Source organism: Falco punctatus (genome assembly GCF_963210335.1).
Source record: "Falco punctatus genome assembly, chromosome: 6".
In the NCBI taxonomy this organism is placed as follows: domain Eukaryota; kingdom Metazoa; phylum Chordata; class Aves; order Falconiformes; family Falconidae; genus Falco; species Falco punctatus.
The window spans coordinates 77,034,387-77,055,572 of NC_137585.1; the positions used below are offsets into that span (position 1 = coordinate 77,034,387).

Consider the following 21,186-nt stretch of genomic DNA (forward strand, 5'->3'; position numbering starts at 1 on the left):
TTTAGCTTGATAGTTCACCTCTTCCCCCCACTTTTAACACTTTCCCGTAATTAATTTATTTCCTCATATTAGAGGAAGTAAAGAAGTTTTGACAAGCTCTCTATATGTACAGTGCTTGTTCTTCACTGTGCCAGAGCTACCTTTTAGGAGAGATTCTCCTTTCAACAGGAAAAGAGCAAAGTTAACAAGCCTATTATCATATGGAACATTAAAAAAACCCCTCAAAACACCAACCAAACCCAGAACTGCATCTGATGCTCTTTAGTCTAGTAAAGGACAACACAGTGTAAGAATATGAAGCTTTACTCTCTTCCGGGCCAAAGGAAAATAGAAACATCTGGGAAATGGTACGGGTCCCATCTTAAGTAAAAGACAGACTGTCACAGAACTGGAGTTAACCAAAGTCATACGGACAGAGCTCAGCATAGGCTGCCACCCTAAAAACCTTCTAGAAAACAGATATATTGGACAAAAACCTCCAAACAAACAGCAAGAACATTATGGTATTGAGAGATACTAAACCACAACATTTCTGGTGTCCCAAGAAGTGCTCAGTATCTTCACTGAAGTTGGAATCTGAGAACAAAATCTCGAAACTAAAATTCCCCACATGCCAAGTACACTTAGAAATGCTCCAAGCTGCATAACTAGATTGACTGCTCGTTTCAAACTATTTTACAGAGAAATAAATACAACTACATGTTCACATCTTGTACCACTGCAACAAGTTACTCAAAAGAACTAGCTTCAGAAGCAAACAACAGTATTTCAACCCTATTGTTGATGACATTATGATATATTATTTTCTAAGTGCACAATAATACTGAATGACCTCAAGATATTATTTGATTTATATGGTTTATCCAGCAGCCTATAACAGCAAGTCTCTCTTTCAGTTGGGCTTACACCACATGTACATGAACGGTTTAATCCTTACAAATGGATATAAATGTTTATCCCACAGATAAAAGGATGTGAAACTGCTCTTAAAAATAATTCAGTATTTCTCTAACTTAAGAGGCTAGAACAGATCTACGACTTTGCAACACTGAGCTTTACACTGTTTTTATTACAAAGACTCCGAAGTCCAGCAAGCTAGTCCTCTAATTAGCCAGATGTCTTCTTTTACCTTCCTGATTTCTACCGGTCTAAGGTTGTATGATGCGTTCATTGCCTCCCATTAAAAAAAGCCTGAACCACAACCAGATTTTTCTTTTTCTGCTCAATATTCCAGGAATCAAACCCTTAAAAGTTAAGTAACAACATCTGCCTCTATAACCTTCACAACTTCCCAGAGCCATCAAGGATGGCTGCCACATGTCTGAAATTAAAGACAAATGAAACAGTGGGCCTTCTTACACTCTGGAGGAAGGCAAATACCAGTAAGGGCTCAAGAGAAGTGTTACAAAAACGTTTACTAAACTAAGCATTCCAGTGCTGTTTCAAAAAGCCAAGACCTTCCAGTTACAATGCAGGGAACCTAGAAACATAAAGCACGCATCTGGCACAGACCTAAATCCTTACTGAGAGACTATGGACTGGATCTTACCAGGGATATTAGTAACAAACCACACTTTGTGGGAGATTCTGGGATAGATCTCTACAAGTCCTTGTCAGTAGCAATAAAGACTCCCCAGGTCGCAGCCTTCAAGAGCCAAAAAACCAGTAGTGGCTTCTAATGTTTTCTCATTCCACTGTCTTTGTTACAACTTTACAGCTGCAGTTCAAGACATGTAAAATAATGTGGTTTATCATAAATATGATAGTCTAAACCACCTCAGAGTCTATTGACAGGTATGTTCAGCATCACTGAATTTACAGGTATACTGCTGGATGGCCTAACTAACCTAACAAAAACTGATCCACCAAATTGTGTTCAACAGGTGATAAAACACTAAATAAATGTGAAAATTAAACATTCCTGTTTCACAGAAGAGCCTAGTGCAGCCAGAACAAGCATCTCAAATGAAGCCTTCTCTAGACCTTTCTCAATGGACTACTGGTAACATAACTTATCCAGTGAGCGATTATTCAGCCACAAGCAGCTCACAGTTAATCTTCTCTACTGCAAGATATTTACCATTTTCTCACCATGTAATGCAACTACAGATCAATTAAGAAGATCCATGTATAGCTCTTCTTTATATCTTACTAATTTCTTATAAAACAACTATATGTTAGTAGATGCATGTCACTTATATGAGTACTTTGAACAGATAACTGATAATTATTTTAAAAATAAATTATTAGTCATTTTACAATAGTTCTCAGGATCTCCAAGAAACTTACTTTCTTCTAAAACTTCTTTTATATCATTTTAGTACAGCACCTTCACCTTTACTCCTTTTTCTTTAAAGCAGAAAATGTTATCTATATATTTAAAGTTCTTCCACAGGCCTTTCAGCAATATTCCAGTAAACCTTTTCTGAAATAAGTCTGACTAGATTAAGTACAATCTTCAAAAGGTAGCACTTTTGGTCAATTATTTTCAGTATTCTCCATTTCTCTTAACACAGTCTACTTTTTTTTTTTTTTAAAGTCTTTGTTGACCTTAGGCTGTTAAATCAAGCAATTCAGAATTTAATGCCCAATTTTCAGTGTAACAGGATTGCTATAATGAAGATGAAGTAAAAGGAAATGAATAAGAAATGGAGTAATGGAGAAAAGAGAAGAAGAAAAAAGGGCAGTGACTCACATGGTCTTTGCAGTTTACAGGCAATATACACTGATGGTAACCTGTTACTTCAAAAAAGCTCAGAAAGTTCCTTCTAACATGGATTAATTTACTGACACTAGAAAAAACACCATTCTATATGCCTCCTACATGAAAACAGGACCAACTTTCATCTGCTCTCGAAACCAGAATGTCATGTCGGAACCAGCACAACTATGGAAGACTATGGCAAGGTGTTATATAGGTTCCTCTGTTCTGTAGCGGAGCTTTATTAATGCACCAGTTCAATGTTTATGGTACCCACTGTACCTATGACCATACGCAGAGATGCTCTTCTATCAGTGAAAGAAGCATAAGATACCTGAAGCTGGGCAGGAAGAAGCCATATATGACTAAGGTCAAGAAACCAAGAAACAAATTTTGAAAATAATAGCAGGACAGCTTGTTAAAACACTGAAATTAACACCTGCCCCTACCATTAAATTAGTAAGTTCTTCTCTCACTACATTAATACTTCCAGATCTTTTCTTATTCACTGGATATAAATGCTACATTCTACTATGACCATTTTTGCACAATTATTTCAGTCCAGGCCAAAGGTAGTGGTGAGTCGTACAACTGCCTCTCATTAGCATGAATGCAGTTAGTTACTCCTGTTTGGTTGTTAGCAGTCCATTCATAAAAACCCAAGGTAAAGTTTTGGTAATATCTCTTTAAAAGTAAATAAACTTTTTATATTTTCTGCTCATCCCACTTACATTTTCCATTTACTGACTTGCTTTGCTGTCAAGAAGACTGAAAGGACCACAGGATTTATGTTTATTTGTTGTCTGTAGGCAAGGAAAATCTTTTTTTTTCTCCCCTTAATGTATTTAATTGATTCCATCCTCAATACTAGCTGTCTTTCATTATTATGCAATCACCTTCAAATTAATTTGATTAAACCTTATGCAAAGCTAGCCATTCCAGTCACACTCTACAATTCTTTAAAAAGAAAACCAAAACAAACAAACAAAAAACCCCCAACCAAACCACCACAGAAACAAACCACTGGACAAACAACAAATAAAGCACTGGACAAGGAATAAATAAAGCTGACCTTGGGATGAAGTTTTTCAAGAATATTTCAAAGTAGTTTGTTAATTAATAGCAAAAATTTCTAACTAAAGTAGTTCTGCTTACAAATAATCAACACAAAAATTGTCACCTTGCTGCTGTCACACTAATTGAGAAATAAATATCTGCACATTTCTGCAGCTTCTCAAATGAACATTTTTCAAGAGAATCTTAAGAAACATGACTCAACATGCCAATTATGTAAAAAATGAAACCCTATGATAAATATAAAAATAAACCCTATATACACCCATGCATAAATCCCATCAGAAAACAATCCATAACATCCAACTTGTAGTTAACGTAGAACAGTATTACAACCCTCACTTTACAGCTTTGATAAAAGACAATCCAATGTTAACATCATAGTAGTTTTAGCCTAGCTAGTATTTAACTAACAGGCTTTATTTGTTGTAATACATTAATTTAGTATAACAAATTCAACTTAAAAAGCCCAGCTTCTAGAACAACTAATTTAACTTCCTCTACAGGAAATACGCTTATTTGAAGGCATTGCTGCTATTTTCTGTGGAAAGAACATAAGATAACCAGAAAAGTGTATCTGCAATGCCTCTGTCATGATCGTATGCAGTGATTCTTAAGAGAGCCATACGCCAATTTGGCACTGTAATTCAGGAAAGAAAACATTCACTTACCGCAGTGTGACTGGAAAACCTGTGGCTTGACTACCTGATTGCAGATATTGCACACTACAAGATAGAAATCATCATGAGCTGGATAATGGCCAAATAAGTGCATATCTGTGGGAAAGTTAAAAATATATACAAGAATTAGAAATTATGCTTTAAATATGTATTAAGAAAAAAAAAGGAAAATACTGTAGGGCCACTACTGTTATATTAATTTATACAAAACAAATTTATACACTGCTCCATAAGAGCTTCTTACTATGTTAAAGAGATATTTTTTTTCCTCTTCTGGGTTTCAAGGTCCTATACTAATGCTGCAGCCTCATCCCTCAGTCTGAGTCAGAACACAGGCAGCAACACCTTTGTCTTAACACTCACTGCCAAGAAGTAGAATAAGCATTTCTGAACCGCTCAACTGTTGAAACAGTAAAAGAATAAGTTTTTTAAAATCTCTGCCTAAAGATCCTTTTAGGAAACATGGTGCCCAGGTTATGCTCCACGTTACAATATTCCAAACTTGACTACAGATCGCTAGAGAAAGTCTCCTGTTTAAAAGCCAGTTATAGTAACCAAGGTCAACAATCCTACAGCTCAAAATGCAGTTAGGAATGTCATCCCCGTTTTGAACCAAATATGTCATGACATGAAATTTCTGATTCCATGTAGATCAAATGCCCTGCTGTTTGTTTCCCCAACAAAAACTCTGGGGAGAGACAAAGTTGATTAATGAGGTATTTCTCAGTGACAGCACGAGGAATTTCATTAAATCAAAAGATGGGTACAGTCAGATGATGACAGGCACTTGTCCCTCTCAGCTGAAACACATAATGCAATACATGCATTCTTAAGCCATTACAAACACAGATTAAAATAGGCTTAAATTACTACTGAAGGACTCGGAGCTCTAACATTACAATTGAGGTAACTTGTTTCACTCTGCATTGCTCTAAGTTAAAAACAAGCACACATACTCATCCACCACAGCTCAGCTTAGAAGGCAGAAACTCCAGTCACTTTCATGCACTTCAGTGTGACCATGTCACCATACCCAGTGTTGTTAACAAAAGTGTTGCTGCATTAGTAAACCCATGCAGAGTATTGGCTGCACAGATTGCACTACCTCTCAGAACAAGGCAGTGACATCTTTATTTAAAGATGTCATAAAATGGCATTCCAGTGTTATTCAGCACTGAGAATGTGGTTTCTGACTCAGACTGAAATACCAACCTAGGGCCTTATAAACAGGAGGAAAAACTGGAAGACCCTGAATGAAGACAAAGATGCACAACAGCATGCACGCAAATTGATAAACATCAACGACTAAATCCTACTTCTCCAATTAGTCTTATTTTTCTTTAAAAACAGTGTTTTCTTTCAAAAAGACATTCAAGCAGATACCTTATATCATTAGTTCTTAACCACAGCAAACATTTTGGCCCTAGAACTATTTTTGTAAGTAATTCTGCCCTGACCTTGGCATGATGAAGCGCAAAGTGTCCCTGAAAACCTCACAGAGGAGCCCTCTCATGGTAGTTCAGGTAGTATTCACAAGTAGATCCAAACAAGTTTGTTCAAGCATCCTTGGGCACAAATCAGCACCACAAACCCACAGATATTTTGTATTCTGATACGACGAGAATAATTCCTTTATCCCCTGAAAACCAAAAGTCTCTCTCTATGTTACTGCTTATACCAGGCTATGAAATCCAGTTGAAAGGTTAACCCATCATGACCCCTTTGCAGTGCTGGTCTTCAATTAACCAAGCCTTTAAGTACCTTACACCCAAATGAATACAATCAACACTTCAACATACATTTAAAGGAACAGCAATGGTGAGATATAAACTTCTTTGGTAACTTCTTGGTGTAGTTAGCATTAGTACTGATGAAGCCAAAACTGCACAGTTAAGAACAAATAAAATCCTCCCTACTGCTAAAACAAACAAACAAAACCCTAAGCAGGCACTCCTCTGGCCTGTTTATTTTATTTCTTGTTTTAATTTCTTAAGTCAGTGATCTTAAAAATCACTTCACATTGGCAATTCTTAGCCAAGGATATTTTTGATCAGAACTTACAGATTTCCACTAACAGCATTGTAAACTCCACAACGTAAAGTATTTCTTCCAGGTATAAATTGACACACAGTCTCAGCTTGAAAACATATATTTAATTACAGTTATGAAATACTTCAAAAATGGCTAAAACAACTCAACTTAAAAACATGTTTTTCTGTTGTTTGAATGGTCTGGTGGCAATCTTCTTAAGAAAACATCCAGACTTTGCACATTACAAACACAAGAGTTACAAATTTTTTTCTTATATTCCTGAAGTCCATTCAGCCTTCACAGCTCTGTATACTACCAGCCTTTCAAACATGCCCAGTTCTAGAGGCTTATGAAGTCTGGCTGGGTCTGAGTCTTTATGAAGCCTGGCTGCACGGAGTAACTTATGAAAACACAGAAGGTATTAATACTGGAGAAACCTATCCAAGGACATAGATGGAATAAGAAATCAGGTTAGTTCACAGGATCACAAAATCATCTACATTTTCACAGGCACTGTCAAGGAGACGGAGCAATGAAGGAAAAGTCCCCGTACTTACAAGCTCTCTGCACAACCCTGGCAAACTGCACCACACCTAACAGGTAAACAGCACCATTTAAGATTTTATGATATGGAGGTGGCAGAAGTTGACATGCAAAGAAACATCCTACAGATGTGTAGGAGAACGCACCAAAATGTCTGTGAGATACAAAGCATCAAAATGATGCACAGATGCAGAGTAAGTGACATCCTGAAACAGTGCTTTGGAAGTTTTTTCATTTTGCAGATGCCTAGGAACAGCCCAGTGGAGGTGCAAGCATCTATTTTAATTGTGAGTCTTCTGATATGAACTGAAGTTATTAGCTACCTGTTAAAAGTCCACTTAAATTAATCCAAGAATCTCAAGGACACAAGACCACAGGTTGGAAACCAGAAATAGAAATCACAATACAGAAATAAATCATTATTGTTGAATCTGAACAGCTAAAAAACTTAAACACTACCTTTCAGACTGGATTCCTTAAAAGCCTCACTATGCAGAGGTTTGTAAGAAAGGAAAATTCACCAAGTCCAAACAGGTTTAACTAATTCTATTAGTTCATCAGTGTTAACAAGATAGGCACAAACCAGTTTTCATGATTAAAGTCATGATTTGTAAGCACACACAGTATATATAAGAGTATATATAAATTACTTTTTAATTAAAACTGTATGAAGCATCAATATTGCACTAGAAATTCCAACTGGGGACACACTTTACAAGGCATAACAATATTACAAATGCAATCCAGATCAGAGAATTTACAATGAAGAAAACAAGGAAAGCTGAAATGAAAAAGCAAGCAGAAAATATAACTAACTATATATATCTTTTGATACATGTTTTCTTGTTTTTAATAAGAGTAGGTCAATGTTACCATGTCCTACTCAAAGAGACCACGACTGTAGGGTTATTCTGGACACTGCTATCATTCCTAGATCAGATTACAGCCACTTGACAATCTAGACCTTGTAAGTGTAGCAAAAAAGACAATGGCCTCTCCAAAGAATTTGTCTGCTAAAGGCAACAATCACACCTCCCTGCATGTGTGAATATGCAATGGTGATAAGCTTTTCAGAAAAGATTAATTTTGGAGGAGAAAACTCTTTCTCCAAAGTTAGCTGAGGAAAGACTTCTTCGTAGGAAAAGGCAAGACCACTGAGGAAGACAGCAGATAACTGGTGGATAAGGTGAACATCTATCAAACAGTACTGAAATAATTATTAAAGTACAAAAAGAACAGGGAAGGACTGAAGAGCGACTGCAAAGAATATTTATTTTCTACCAAAACTTGGGTCTCCCCTAACAGGGAAACAAAGTGACCAAGGTCTGCATGACTCACCCCAGACTAGCATGGTGATCTCTACCACTGCTTGTGACCAGATTGTTCCCTATGTGTAAATACAGACACCTAGAAGTCTGGACAGGAAGAGCTGGTAAGTAAAAGCCCTTCTGGTAAGTAAAAGCAGTCCACAGCCTCCATCGCAGTTACCTCGTTTCACTGGATGATGTTTTTGATGGATTCAAAGAAGAGTCTTGATGGCAAGAGAGAACTGATAACTCATTTTCCAGTATGTACACACTTTGCAGAAGTGCTGCCTATACACACCCCACTCCCCGCAGTACTGAATCATCCTCCCCTGACACTGAAATCTTTTGGCCACTCATGCCTTTTGATACTGTACACTGACAAAGGTCTTGCTTGAAAATGAGCTATTTGACTAACAGGATGTGAGAGTGTCCTATATCATATGAAAAATATGCAAGATAGGTGGAAATCAGAGACAGTGAATGCTGAGTGTAAGAAATACGACCTTCCTAGATTAAAATCTTAAACCAAGTATTACTTTGTGTATATTTTTTACAAGTGCCATAGCAAAGTATAACTTCTGCTTATAGTTTTTATATTACTAACATTTGCAAATAAAAAGACAGCTGTAGCCATATGACAGTTTTATAAGACATCGGCTTGGTAAAATGTGCATTAAAAACACAAATACCATAGAAACAAAAGAAAATGTTGCTTCTTGCAAATTGTGGCACAAACACAAAAATTCAGGTGTCAGATATGACTTATCTTCTCCAATAAAACACACAAAGAAATTATTTTTAGCAATAATCAAAGCCAGATGACTTATATGATGTTCATTCTCTATTATTATATAATTCATAATAATTTACATCCAACTGTATAATAAAACACACACTAGAAACAATCCAAAACATTCTGCCACTGAAGAATTGGCGTTGTCAAACAGTAAGGCCTCATAATATTGTGTGGGAAATTAAATTTTTTATTGTGATCTTTTGCTATAAATTATACACACTTTAAACATTCTCATAAATCTCTGTTGCTCCACTAAATATACACACAAAGTCTGCTTTGAAAATTAGTGATGTTTATGTGTAAACAGAGAGAAGGAGAGGGAGGAGGGGAGAGAGAAGGACTATTCAACACCAACTTAAAATTAACAAAGCAAAGTTACAAAAAAAGGCAATGGCAGTGGACAAAACCAAATCCACATGGTTTCTCCAGCTCCTGGAGATACAGATTTTTAAACTCTGTGTCTAGAAATGTGCTCAATATCTCCCTCTTGTTCCATAGAAGTGACAAATTGATCCATCAATCAAAAATGGAGGCAAGCACAAAATCTTCAGTGCATTAGATTACTTTAAAAAATAAGTAATTTGAATGCCGAATTGAAACTTGAAGCTGAAACAATAAAAAGACATCTTCAGGGTATTACTCAGAAAGCAGTTAAACATGCTTGCATAGACACGATAGTCTTATCTTAGAAATAAATGTCACACACTTTCCATTTAACTTTATTCTCCCCCAAGTATGGTTTTCCTTTAGTTTTCCTTTTTTTACACAAAAATCAGTAGGTTGTTTCAGCAATTAGTTAGCCAGTATAAATTGTGTTTTACCCCTGAAAATGGCAGAGTCACAGTTGCAATTAATCACAGAATAGTTTAAGCTAAAAGAGATTACTGGATGTCATTTACTCCAAGACCCTGCTGAAGTCACAGCTAACTTCAGGATCAGAACCATGAAGGAATGCTCAAGCTCATTTCTTTTCTGATGAAAAAAACGCAGGTCATGGATGAAGTAACCAAGAAATTGAGGAAAAAGTAAAATTAAAATATTCAGGACAAAACTAACATAGGGCCAAACACAACTGTCATAAGTCCTGACTGATAGATATCCTTTGGATGTTAATACAAGGAACTAAAGATTCTGCATGCTAAAAAAATCAAGTAATTAATGAGAACAGAAATACTGGACTTTTCAACAACAACAATAATAAATGAAACACAATAGTGACAAAGAAAAAAAAATGCAGGGAAAAAACAGTAAATACATTTAACAAGAGTCAGGGTGGTAAAGAGTCAAGGTCATGACACCTTTTAAATCAGACCAGTAACTCTGAATGGTATGCTGCCTCCTAGGTTACAGCAAGCATAAGGATGCTGGCAATCCTAAAGAATGTTGGGAATTTTTCATTAATTACCGTTCATACAGGAAATACTACTCCCAATGACTTGGAAAGCTTTTGTACTACACTGTTTTATCTAGGTGCTTTGAAACTACTGAAGATGGAAGTGATGCCTTCCATTCCCAAAGACCCGTAACAGAAGAGAAAACCAGAAAAGTTCATGATTGGGAATTACTGATCTAAATGAATATTGCAGATTAAGAGTATTCGCATACCTTTTGTAACAACATGTGTGGAAGGGATTATAAAGTAAACTACATGTCATTGACACTAGTTTTTGCACAAGACACTATATATTAAATAAAAAGAAAAAAGAAATAAACATGGGAGAACATGACAAAGCTTTTCTTCTACAATTCGGAAGACTTTTATTAATTTATGTAGGCTATCTGCCATTCCAGTCTAAAATAATTCGGCAACACAGGACCAGAATTGCCTGGGCTAGCAGACTAATGCATCATAAGAATACTGGAGGAGAAAACCCACAACTCACAGGTCTAGAAAGTATGCCGCATGACACCAAGAAATCTCAGCTTTTTACATCTAAGACATCTAGAGGATAAGACAGTAGCTAACATAAGGTTTTTCTCCTTGAAAAACCTAGTTCTTACAACTTGTTTATATGGAGGCATACAGCCCCTTACTTCTTGGAGCAGGCAGAAGACAGCTCATCTGATTATGGTATGGAGTCTTTATTTCAATCTCTGTACACAACTCAAATAGAGCTTCCAACACCAAAAAACCTAGTAAATGCTCAGCTACTCTTCTGTGTTTGCAAAGACATTTAATTTCTCCTGTAACAATCTTCTTTCTTTAACCCTGTATGACACTGAAAACAAATGCTGTTTTGCAATTTTCTGCAGCATCACAAGAATTTAAACTGATCAGTTAGGCACTGGTATGGTCCTTTTTGACGCCAAACTTCGTATTTTTGCCCCTCCCTTGTGCTTGTACTGTCAATTAACTGATTATACAAGGAGTCAAATTAGAGACAATAGTTTGCTCTGAACCAGGAGCAAAGTAACAACAGGAAGGACAAAAAACAGGTAAAGGTTTTCTTACAGTTTAATTTCATGAGCTGCCCTACTGCAGAACCTGATGAATGCTAGCGTTAAGTGAGGGGAAGGAAATGGAGAGCCCAGAACTGGAGAGCAGGACCAACAGGATCAAGATCAGTTAAAACCACTGTGGAGCAGTGGTGCCTCTCTAGCTCCCACTGAAATCTGTCACACAGATTATGTATGCAATATTAAGGGAATACACGTGGCTCCAAAAGAAACTTTGTAAGAATAAGGCTACCTGTCCCTCAATTAAAGATAGCAGTAAACAAGTTCATTGATCTGTACTGTATAACAACACTCAGAAGCATAAAATCTCCTTTTACATAATTCTTTGTTTCTAACACTTCAGATTACTGAACTAATCTTCAAACCCAGGTTCTCACTTCACCACTTAACTTCTCAGTTATTTTGTGCAGTGTAACCAGACAGATTAACTTTTACCTTTTCAGTTCCTGAACACACTGGCTTTACCTGCCTGTCCTTCAGTCAAAGAGCCTCCTCATTTCTGATGTAAAGGATGTAGGTAATACTGCTAAGAAAAGAGTGCACATTAAGAGAGCGTCATATAACACCGAGATCTGTTTGGATGGTTATGAGAATTCTGGTTAACACCTTCTTTTTAGTTTTTTATCATCAGAGTTTAAACTACAAGGCAAATACAGACATTAAAGCTGCTAAAAGATATTAACGAAGTTAGTGAACATTAGCATTTGGCTGCTGCAGCTAAGGGCTGGAATGACAGGGGATGGTCCTGGAAAGGGACAGCAAGAGCAGAGACAGACCGTTCACTGCTTTGGCCATGGTCTGCACCAGCCCTTCTCCTGCAAGTCTGCAAGGAAGAATTTGGGAAGGGGAACAAGGCTGAAAGGCAAGGCAAAATACAGTTTTAGCAGGGTGACAGGCAATAAAACACATGCTTGTAATTGAAATGGACATAACTGGATTACATAATATTCAGTTTTAACTAGGTAAGTGTAATCATAACATGAACACGAGGCAATTGTAACAACTCTGGTAACATGAAACTATTGCCTACAAAATTGTAACTATTCTTACGTTTCTCTTTCATTATTAGATTACACTTCAGGGAAATCATCTCAAGGAGCATCCTTCTCATGAACCTGGATTTTGAGTTGCCTCCCATTTTACATATAACATCATCTTCCAGGAGCTAAAGCAACTGCTTACAAAGTCTACTATTGTAAAATTGTATAAAGTCACTACCTGGAAAAAAATCCCGTAAAATAGATACCAGTTAAGCATATTAAGGTCCAAAGTCAGAAACAAAAGAAAAACGAACCCCAAAGCTTCTTCCACACCTCAGTTAAATAACATGCCTCAAAAATCAAGGTGAGCAAAATACAAGGAAGAAATAGGCTTTCATGTGTTTAAAAGCAAGCTAGAAGAGTCATGTAAATATAGACAGTATCTTCACTTAGACCAACAGCTAAACAGTTAGATCTGGCTTTTGGGCTTTAAGGAGATGGATGCCCCAAAATCTGTCTATTTTCCCTGCCCACTACAGTTGTTCTAATTAAAGATATCACTTCCAGCTACAAATTTCATCTCGCTTATGTCTGGAAATCTTCAGGACAGCAACAGTATTATTAAATGACAGCAAAAATTAAACTACTGAGGGCAAGGAAACATTAAAAGATACATTATTTATAAGGATCCAGACTACACACTCCATATCCAGAAGCAGAGGTGACACCCTGTTTGTAGAACATAGAGAATAACTATCCTGACTCCTAAGTATGGAAAGCACGGCAAAGAAGTCCTGATCAGGAGACTTTCTCGCCCTTCAGAAACAGTGGATTTCTCTTAGATGCTCACATACATCACTATCCAAAACCCTGTAGAGTGAGCATGGCTGCACACAGCTGTGCATACAAAGGATAGGGAATGTGCAGGAGGATTATCAGTCTCTGGATAAGAGTTCAAATTTCTCAATTTCCCATAGGCAGGCATAAGGGAAGGAATGGCTGGAAATCATCTTCATTTCCCTCGTAATTCAAAGTAAGCATCATGCACCTTGAGTAGAGAGTCTCCATGAACTACTATATAGCAACAGAACAATTCTTTCTTCCTTGAACATATATCAAGAGAAGTCTCACTGCAAGTGAGACTTGTCAGCACAAGTAGTATCCTTCATGGATGATGGGACTAAATTTCAGCTCAGATTGATGTATGGCTCTCCTGAATCTGATGTTTGACCTGTAGCAATAGTTAGAGGGTTGCACCACATACATACTTTCCCAGAGACTTCTACAGCAGGTGGACTCTGTCAGCCTCTCCGCTGGGAGAGCACACCTTGACACAGGAAGAGATAACAGGTCTACAAGTTAATTACAATAACTCACAGAAATAGTGTTTCAGCTTTTGATTTTCTGGCATAAGATGGTCAAAGCTTTCTGATGCCTAGCCAAATAAACTAAAGAGGCAAGGCAACAAAATAACAATACTGAGTAAAGTGAAGACCTGGAGATATATGAAATGCTGGTTGAAATATATGGGTTCTTTTTGAATTTTTCCTCAAAAATCAAGGTGAGCAAAATACAAGGAAGAAATAGGCTTTCATGTGTTTAAAAACAAGCTAGAAGAGTCATGTAAATATAGACAGTATCTTCACTTAGACCAACAGCTAAACAGTTAGATCTGGCTTTTGGGCTTTAAGGAGATGGATGCCCCAAAATCTATTTTCCCTGCCCACTACAGTTGTTCTAATTAAAGATATCACCTCCAGCTACAAATTTCATCTCGCTTATGTCTGGAAATCTTCAGGACAGCATATTACTAAGCTACAAAAGTGCTCAACCTGGACTCCTTCTCAGCTTTCACCTTTGGCATTTCAGCAGCTGATAATTGTCACAGGGCAGTAACTTGGTATTGCTGTCCTTCATTCGTGGAGTGATCAATCCTTTTTGGAGCCTGAGATGTTAACAGGTTTCAGAAAAGCATACTGAACTTCTGCAAGTCATTAGAGCCCTGAAAATCCAATTATATTAGTCTGTCTAGAGCCAAAGGTGAAAACACAGTATCAGTGAAAATGAGGGAATCTCTTGCTGGAAAAATGGGCCATTCAAATACTCCTACCAAGAGTCTGGCTAAAAATGCTAACGAGGAATAAGACTTCTTCCCTTTTATCTGTGATTAAGACCACCTTCTTCATACCTCCACAGCTCTACAAAGTCTATCTATCCTAACATAGGTGATTGCCAAGACCGCCAAGATTGGCACCAATTCAGACAACAAGGCAAATGGTAGTTGAGGGAATGGAAAAAAAAAGGCATTTCAGGTCCTTCAAAGCAAAACGTGCAGAATTTGATGGAGACAGTTCTGCTTGACAGATGGGAAAACACACCTATTTTATGGTAACAGAGAACAACTATTCTTTCAGGAAGTTGTCTATATACAAGGCATTGTGGTTTATTACAAAGTCTCTATTAATGCAGGTTACAGACCGGTACCAGCAGAGCTGGATCTGCCTTAGTCTTGTTCCCTGAAGGCAGATTTAGTTGGAAGAACACTGCTAACACCCTGCCTAGCAGTCTGCTGCTTCTCTTTAGATCCAGGTTGTTACAAAGCTTCCCTGTTCCTTTTGTTAAAAGGCTGATCTCTTTTCTTTCTGAGCTTCTTGGTCAGCACTTGGTTTGATCCCATTTGGTGCTACTTACATAAGCAGCAAAGCTTAGGCCAGAGTATAGTGATCATCAGAACACAGCAGTTGAAACAGAAGATAAAAGGTTGAGAATGGGCATGTTTAACTTCAGCTTAGGAACACAAGAAATTCACAAAGTACAACCTTGCTGTCATGACAGGAAACTAGGGGAAAGCTGCAACTGTTATCGCAACCTCCTGACTTTGTAAACAGAAGACTTCAGCTTTCCAAGCTAAAAGAAGAACTGGACACAGTTAAAAATACTTAGTCTCGCATACCAGTGGCAAGTGCTACTGCAGTGGGACCAGCAGCAGCATCTACTCCAAAGAACCTGTTCCATGTGCGTAAGACATTTCCTCCTTATGGGAAACCAATTAAGACTTTTTAAAAGAAAGAAAAATGCAAGAAATTTCATACTGGAAAAAATGCAGGTCTTTCTCTACTGCAAAGCAAATCTTGCAAATATCTTCTAATGTTCAAATTCAGTTGACAATTGCTAGCTGACTACCTCAGAGAACAAAAATCCTGTGAGGCTATTAAAATAGCTGAGGATCAGCCAGAGTAACCAGAGAAATTTAGTTCTTAGTTCACCATAAATATCACTTCTGATTGTGGCTGGCTGAAGAGGTGAGAAGACAGCATAAAATACTGTCAGTTTGTCTTCTATATCATAGCACAATAATCCTAAGTGTTCACTATAATCAATAAGTATTTACTAATGATGTAGCTATGCTATTATTTGATTTCAAACCAGCAGGGCTTCTACATGGACTTAGGGCAAAGACCTGAAGCTTCCCATTGTGCAAATGAAAATAAATACTTGAAATCAAAATAAATTAATAACCCATCTGTAAACTGCACAACAGTACAACTGTGCTACAGACTATGTTTACAGTGGGTCAGAGTGAGTACTAAAGTTTTTTTCCCCCCATTTGCTAAAGCCACATCTTCAATGATCTTACATTAAGGAAATGTTGAATACTGAAATGTGGAACAATCCCCCAGAAATCTTTTAAATACAACTAATTTGTAATACTTTATTTTAGTAATCCCATCATTTGGAATACCAGTAATGACATACTACAAGGACTGCACTTTTTCTTCTTTCATTTCCTTATTAATGCACACTAACAACAAAATGTTATCTATGTAGTAAAGCAGTCCTCAGGAGAAAAAACCCATGACCGAAACAACCCTTCACTCCTATTTCTTCTGTGCAGACTGCCATGAAACAGAATTTAATCCTCCAACTGGTGTTTTCTTCATAAACACTCAGCAAGACACAACTGGCACTCACATGCTGCTAGCCTGCAAAGCTGTATTATCTTCTGCAGAAGAGCAACTCTGGTTTAAGGCAGTACAACTGGACTAAAGCAGAGAGCTGGCTTAATTCCTGGCTCCTGAACAACATTCTTGCATGACCCCGATTAGATTTTTCTGTGCCTCAGTATCCCATCTCTAAAATCAGGATAATATGCTCTTTGTTTACCCTGCCTGTTTAGATTGCAGCCTTTCAGTATTCTCTTACTATTTGTCCATACACTGTGGCCACAATGGGGCCCTTCATTTTGGCTGGGACCTCACTATGACTATAGAACAAGCAATGAATAAGATAACTTTCAGTATGTTTTAGAAGTGGTGTGTGACAATCGGGATGCTATCATAAAGATTTATTAAAGAAGTCTTAATAATGTTTAAAGGAGTGTTTTCATATCCAAGGGGCATATATAATTGCAGCATATATTTGTCTTTGTTGACATTTCAAGTTGACATACTTTCAAAAGTAACAAAACTTTTGTTATGCATTTTTTATAGAAATCCCGCTTTTTTGAATAAGAACATGTGTTACTAGAAGTCCTATAAAAATGAAAATTTTCACAGCTTTTTAGCTCAGCTCTTTAATAACAAGATTATTATTGTTTTTATAATAAAAGTTTAATAAAGATAGCATCATCAGGAAAATATTTCTCAGACAATGGCTAATGAATATACTCTTCTAATTTTTCTATGAGAAAATAATGAGTAAATGAGCAAAAAATATTGACAAAAACAAAATCCCTAATCTCACCTATGTAATTTTGAAAATGCTAAGTATCCCATTGCTTGTCAATGTACAGGAAGAGTGGACCTACATGTTGTTCCCATTTCATCAAGTGCTGTTATGGGTGCCTTTACTGCTGTCATAGTATCCATTGCTGCTGAGGAAAGTCAGTATTTCTTTATACTCCCAACTCAGCCACCAGAAAGTCCATAGAAAACTCAAATCCAGTTCCTCACCTCCCAAAGTGTTCTGTACAGTTTTACAGTCAAGTCACTATTTCTTAATGCCAAATAAGGAAAACCCCTGTTGCTTCAGTAGACCTAAGAAAAAGATGCTATATCCAGTAATAGAGCATGTTTGGTGTATATCATCTTTCACTACTAAGTTGCTACTTCAAAGCAAATCACTAGTAGTACTGTCCGTTAAATATTTGGTGACCACTGTATACCTAAGTTTGTTCAGAATAAGGTTGCCAACAGAAATAATCACAGACAGATCCACGACATCACTGGTACACTATAACAGAAAAGGAACTCATCTTCAGCAAATCACATCATAAGATACTATGAGGGAATTTGCTGTTTACCTGCTCTATAGTCAACTTCAGTTTCTGGGTCTGTCAGCTCTTCAAAAGCATAGCTAAAAAAAAAGTCAAACATAACTAAATATCTAAATACTTTGCATCTCAAAGCAATCAGAAGCACCCTCTGAAACTAATTAGCCATGACATTTACAACACATGCATTTTACAAGCAAAACAATCTGCAACATTCAAAACCTGACTGAATGAATTGAAGAGGGCACTTTCTATGCAGCCATGTATATCAATTTCTATTTTTATTTTTTTCTTTCCCCCCCAATAATTGCCTAGCTTTTTGCAATCCCCACGTCCATTGCCAAAGGTGTTTCTATTTTGTCACTTCACTTCTCCCCTCAATAAAAGTCAAGGGCAAGAACATAAGATTATTATTTTTTTTAATTTAACAACTCTCTTCTCACTCAAGATGGAAACTATCTGCTTGTTCTTAATCAACTGCTGGGTATTAAATGAAAACATTGTCTAAAGGACACAAATAATTCTTATGCCAATTCTCTGTGCTTCTTCTGTATTGCCTCCTACACTTATAACAGCACCTCTCCAGGAATATTGCTTCTCACATAACTTGAAAGTAACTTCTATGACAGACAGATAGACTTTCAGTACGATCATCTTTTTCCTTCACACAATTCCAAGTGAAATTGATTTTTTTCTCTTCCTTGTTGGCCTGCAGATTGAGGTACCACTTAAAATGCTCAACTGTACTTTTTTTTCAGTTAGAGGACTTTATGCCAAAGAAAAATATGAGAAAAAGTTCATTAATGGGTAACAGGATATGGAAATATGAATGAGAAACTTTTTAACCAAAATCCAAACATACCAAAACTTTATCCCAAGGCCACTTCGGCAAAACAGTAAAACAGACATTAATATTTCCTGCAGATTGAAGTCTTTAGTTCCACTAACATACAACTCCAGAAAATAGCTCTCTTGTTTTAAGAATTCTCCTCTCAAGGGAATAATTATCCTTGCAAGTACAATCAGTCAAATACTTTTACTGTCTGAAAAAGCATACATACATCATCAGCTCTTACACTGAGATTTATATAGTACAGTTACATGTACACCACACTTTCCAGTATAGGAATATGCTCCTCCTGGTTAAACATGTTAAGTATAGAAAAACTAGTCTGACAATGCAGCACTTTGCACTGGTACAGCAGTCTCTTCCGTATTGCAAGAGATAAAAGCAGAGTTTTGCTCGACTAACTGAGCCCATGCCAAGAGCTTGCTGCACACCTCAGGGAGTGTTCTTGCTTCCAAGAGACACAACCCTAAAGAAGAACACAGTCACAAACAGCTTAGGTCAGTGCAAGTCTGCATGCCACTGAAGTGTCCATCAAATCCTCAATATGAACATCCTTAAGCACATGTACATGCTGCATTCAGAGGTATTCCCTTCCTTTCTGCTCCCTCCTTCTTCCAGGGGTGCTACTAATTAAGTTACAGTTTGTCACAGGTGCAGGATCAATCACAATTTAAAGCCTCAAAATAAAGCTCTGCAGTTAAAGCAATCACCCTATGAAGGCACAAACTCCGCTACCAAGACATACTCATGAGATTCACTGCCACTAGATGAAAGAAAAATGAGAATTTTTTGTTGTTGTTGCTACATCAGGCAAAAAAGGCCTTAAGAAACTTGAGGAGTTTTTACCAACTAAGGAATAAGCAAAAGAAACTGTAAGTATTTCACCACTGAAATATCAGGATATTTCAGTTCTGACATCTTTCAAAAAATTTACAGAGCAAGTCTAAAGAAACCTGCCCATATAGTAGTACTGAAAAAGCAAAAGAAATTAAAAAGCAACGGAAGACACATTATTTTTATCTGTCAAAAAAACCCATAAAAATCTGCAGTTGTTATGCTGCACAGTACCTATTCATAATACAAATCACCAGTTTAATATCATCACTCAAAGACATACTCACTAATACAATAAAAGCTATTAATGGGGCTCTTTCAATGAAAGAAAGCAGCAGTTTATTAGTTCAATCATGTTATTGTTCTGTTTCAATTTCTGCCATACTGAATACTGCACAAGTCATATTCTGACCTGCACCTATGTAATTCTTGCTGTTTAACAAACCAAAAAATTATGAAACGATTTAATTTTCACATTCTTAAACAGAGACTTGGAAAAGCTTCAGTTTTCTTTGGAGCTGGTTTGTTTGTTTCCTGGACAGGAGAAAACTGTGGCTTTTGGGGAATGAACTACTCAAAATACAGAAAGACAACTGTTTTTTCCTAATTATAGTCTTAAGTATATGACTACTGCAAGGATCTTTCCAGCTCACTCTTCTTCAGAACGTGACCTCACTTTCCATTTTTTCACTGCAGCAATAACTTATCAGCACTTGGCTAGTAATTCAGAAGGTAACTCGAATACCACAAGGTAGCATTTCTGAGGCTTGGAAAGTCTTTCTTTTTAAAGCAAGACCATTGAATGTAATCAAAAATCAGCGGGCTGATTCAGATCTTGAGATGTGCTACGCTGACTGAAGCCATTTGACCATGAAGATAGCAAGTTGGCTTCTCAATGCAGGCGCTTGAGCCCAGTTCCCTTGCAGTGGGTACCTGCAGCTTCATTACTGTTGACACCTGACTGAGATTAGGATTCAAATGGCTCAGCCATTTTTACCGGGGAGCTAAGAACATCCTAGGAAAACACACAAAGAAAACTGCACCAAGATTAAAGCAAGCTGCCGAAAATGGGTCTGCTCATTGACTGTCTCAGGTTCTTCACACAAACATGCAAAAGGTCAGCAGTAACATTTGGTGACATGACCTCATCCCAGAATCCATGCTTTCACCAGCACCCAGCGTCCCAGATAATCTCATCCACCTAACAGCTCACTGACATGAGCAGACCACTTAACACTTCTTATGCTGCAGCCCAATGCCAGTCAACTTTGCTTAGAAGGAATCTCCCTTCCAGCATTATACTATTCTGAGGATTTGGGTGTAGCAAAGAATTTACTAATTTATTTCAGCCAGCATTACAGTGTTGTGCTAGCTCTGTAATTGTTAAAAATACCAAACAACAAAACAGTTCTGTTTAAAGACTGATTCTTCATGTGTTTAGAATCCACTTTTTTTCAGCTTTTCTTCAAGTCTGCTGTGGCTACTAGTACTCCATGATTTACCTAATTGTAGGATCAGTGGAATAAGAGGTTTCCTAGATAGAGTCCAAGACACAAGTTTTCAGAGACACTGTCAATTCCCTGGCACACACTTGTCTTCAGTGGTGATAGCGCCTTGAATAGAGAGAAGAAAAAGGAAATAGAGAAGCAAAAATGCACTGC

The 21,186-nt window shown here is 37.2% G+C and overlaps 1 protein-coding gene across 5 annotated transcripts in view; it reads right to left on the minus strand.

Annotated features, from left to right (window-relative positions):
- The window catches only part of ATXN7L1 (ataxin 7 like 1), a 117,169-nt gene that overhangs the window by 72,234 nt on the left and 23,749 nt on the right, over positions 1-21,186 (minus strand). For 3 of the 5 annotated variants that reach the window (XR_013928887.1, XM_080391921.1, XM_080391924.1), the window contains exon 3: positions 4,447-4,551. The exons of 1 other annotated variant lie outside the window; for it this stretch is intronic. Coding sequence is in view for 3 of the 4 variants with exons in the window: in XM_080391921.1 (XP_080248047.1) it covers positions 4,447-4,551 (105 nt within the window). In the remaining variant the exon portion in view is untranslated. Of the gene's footprint in view, positions 1-4,446; positions 4,552-17,871; positions 17,925-21,186 lie in introns of all 5 variants that reach the window. One more of the 5 variants, XM_080391926.1, reaches the window with a different exon arrangement.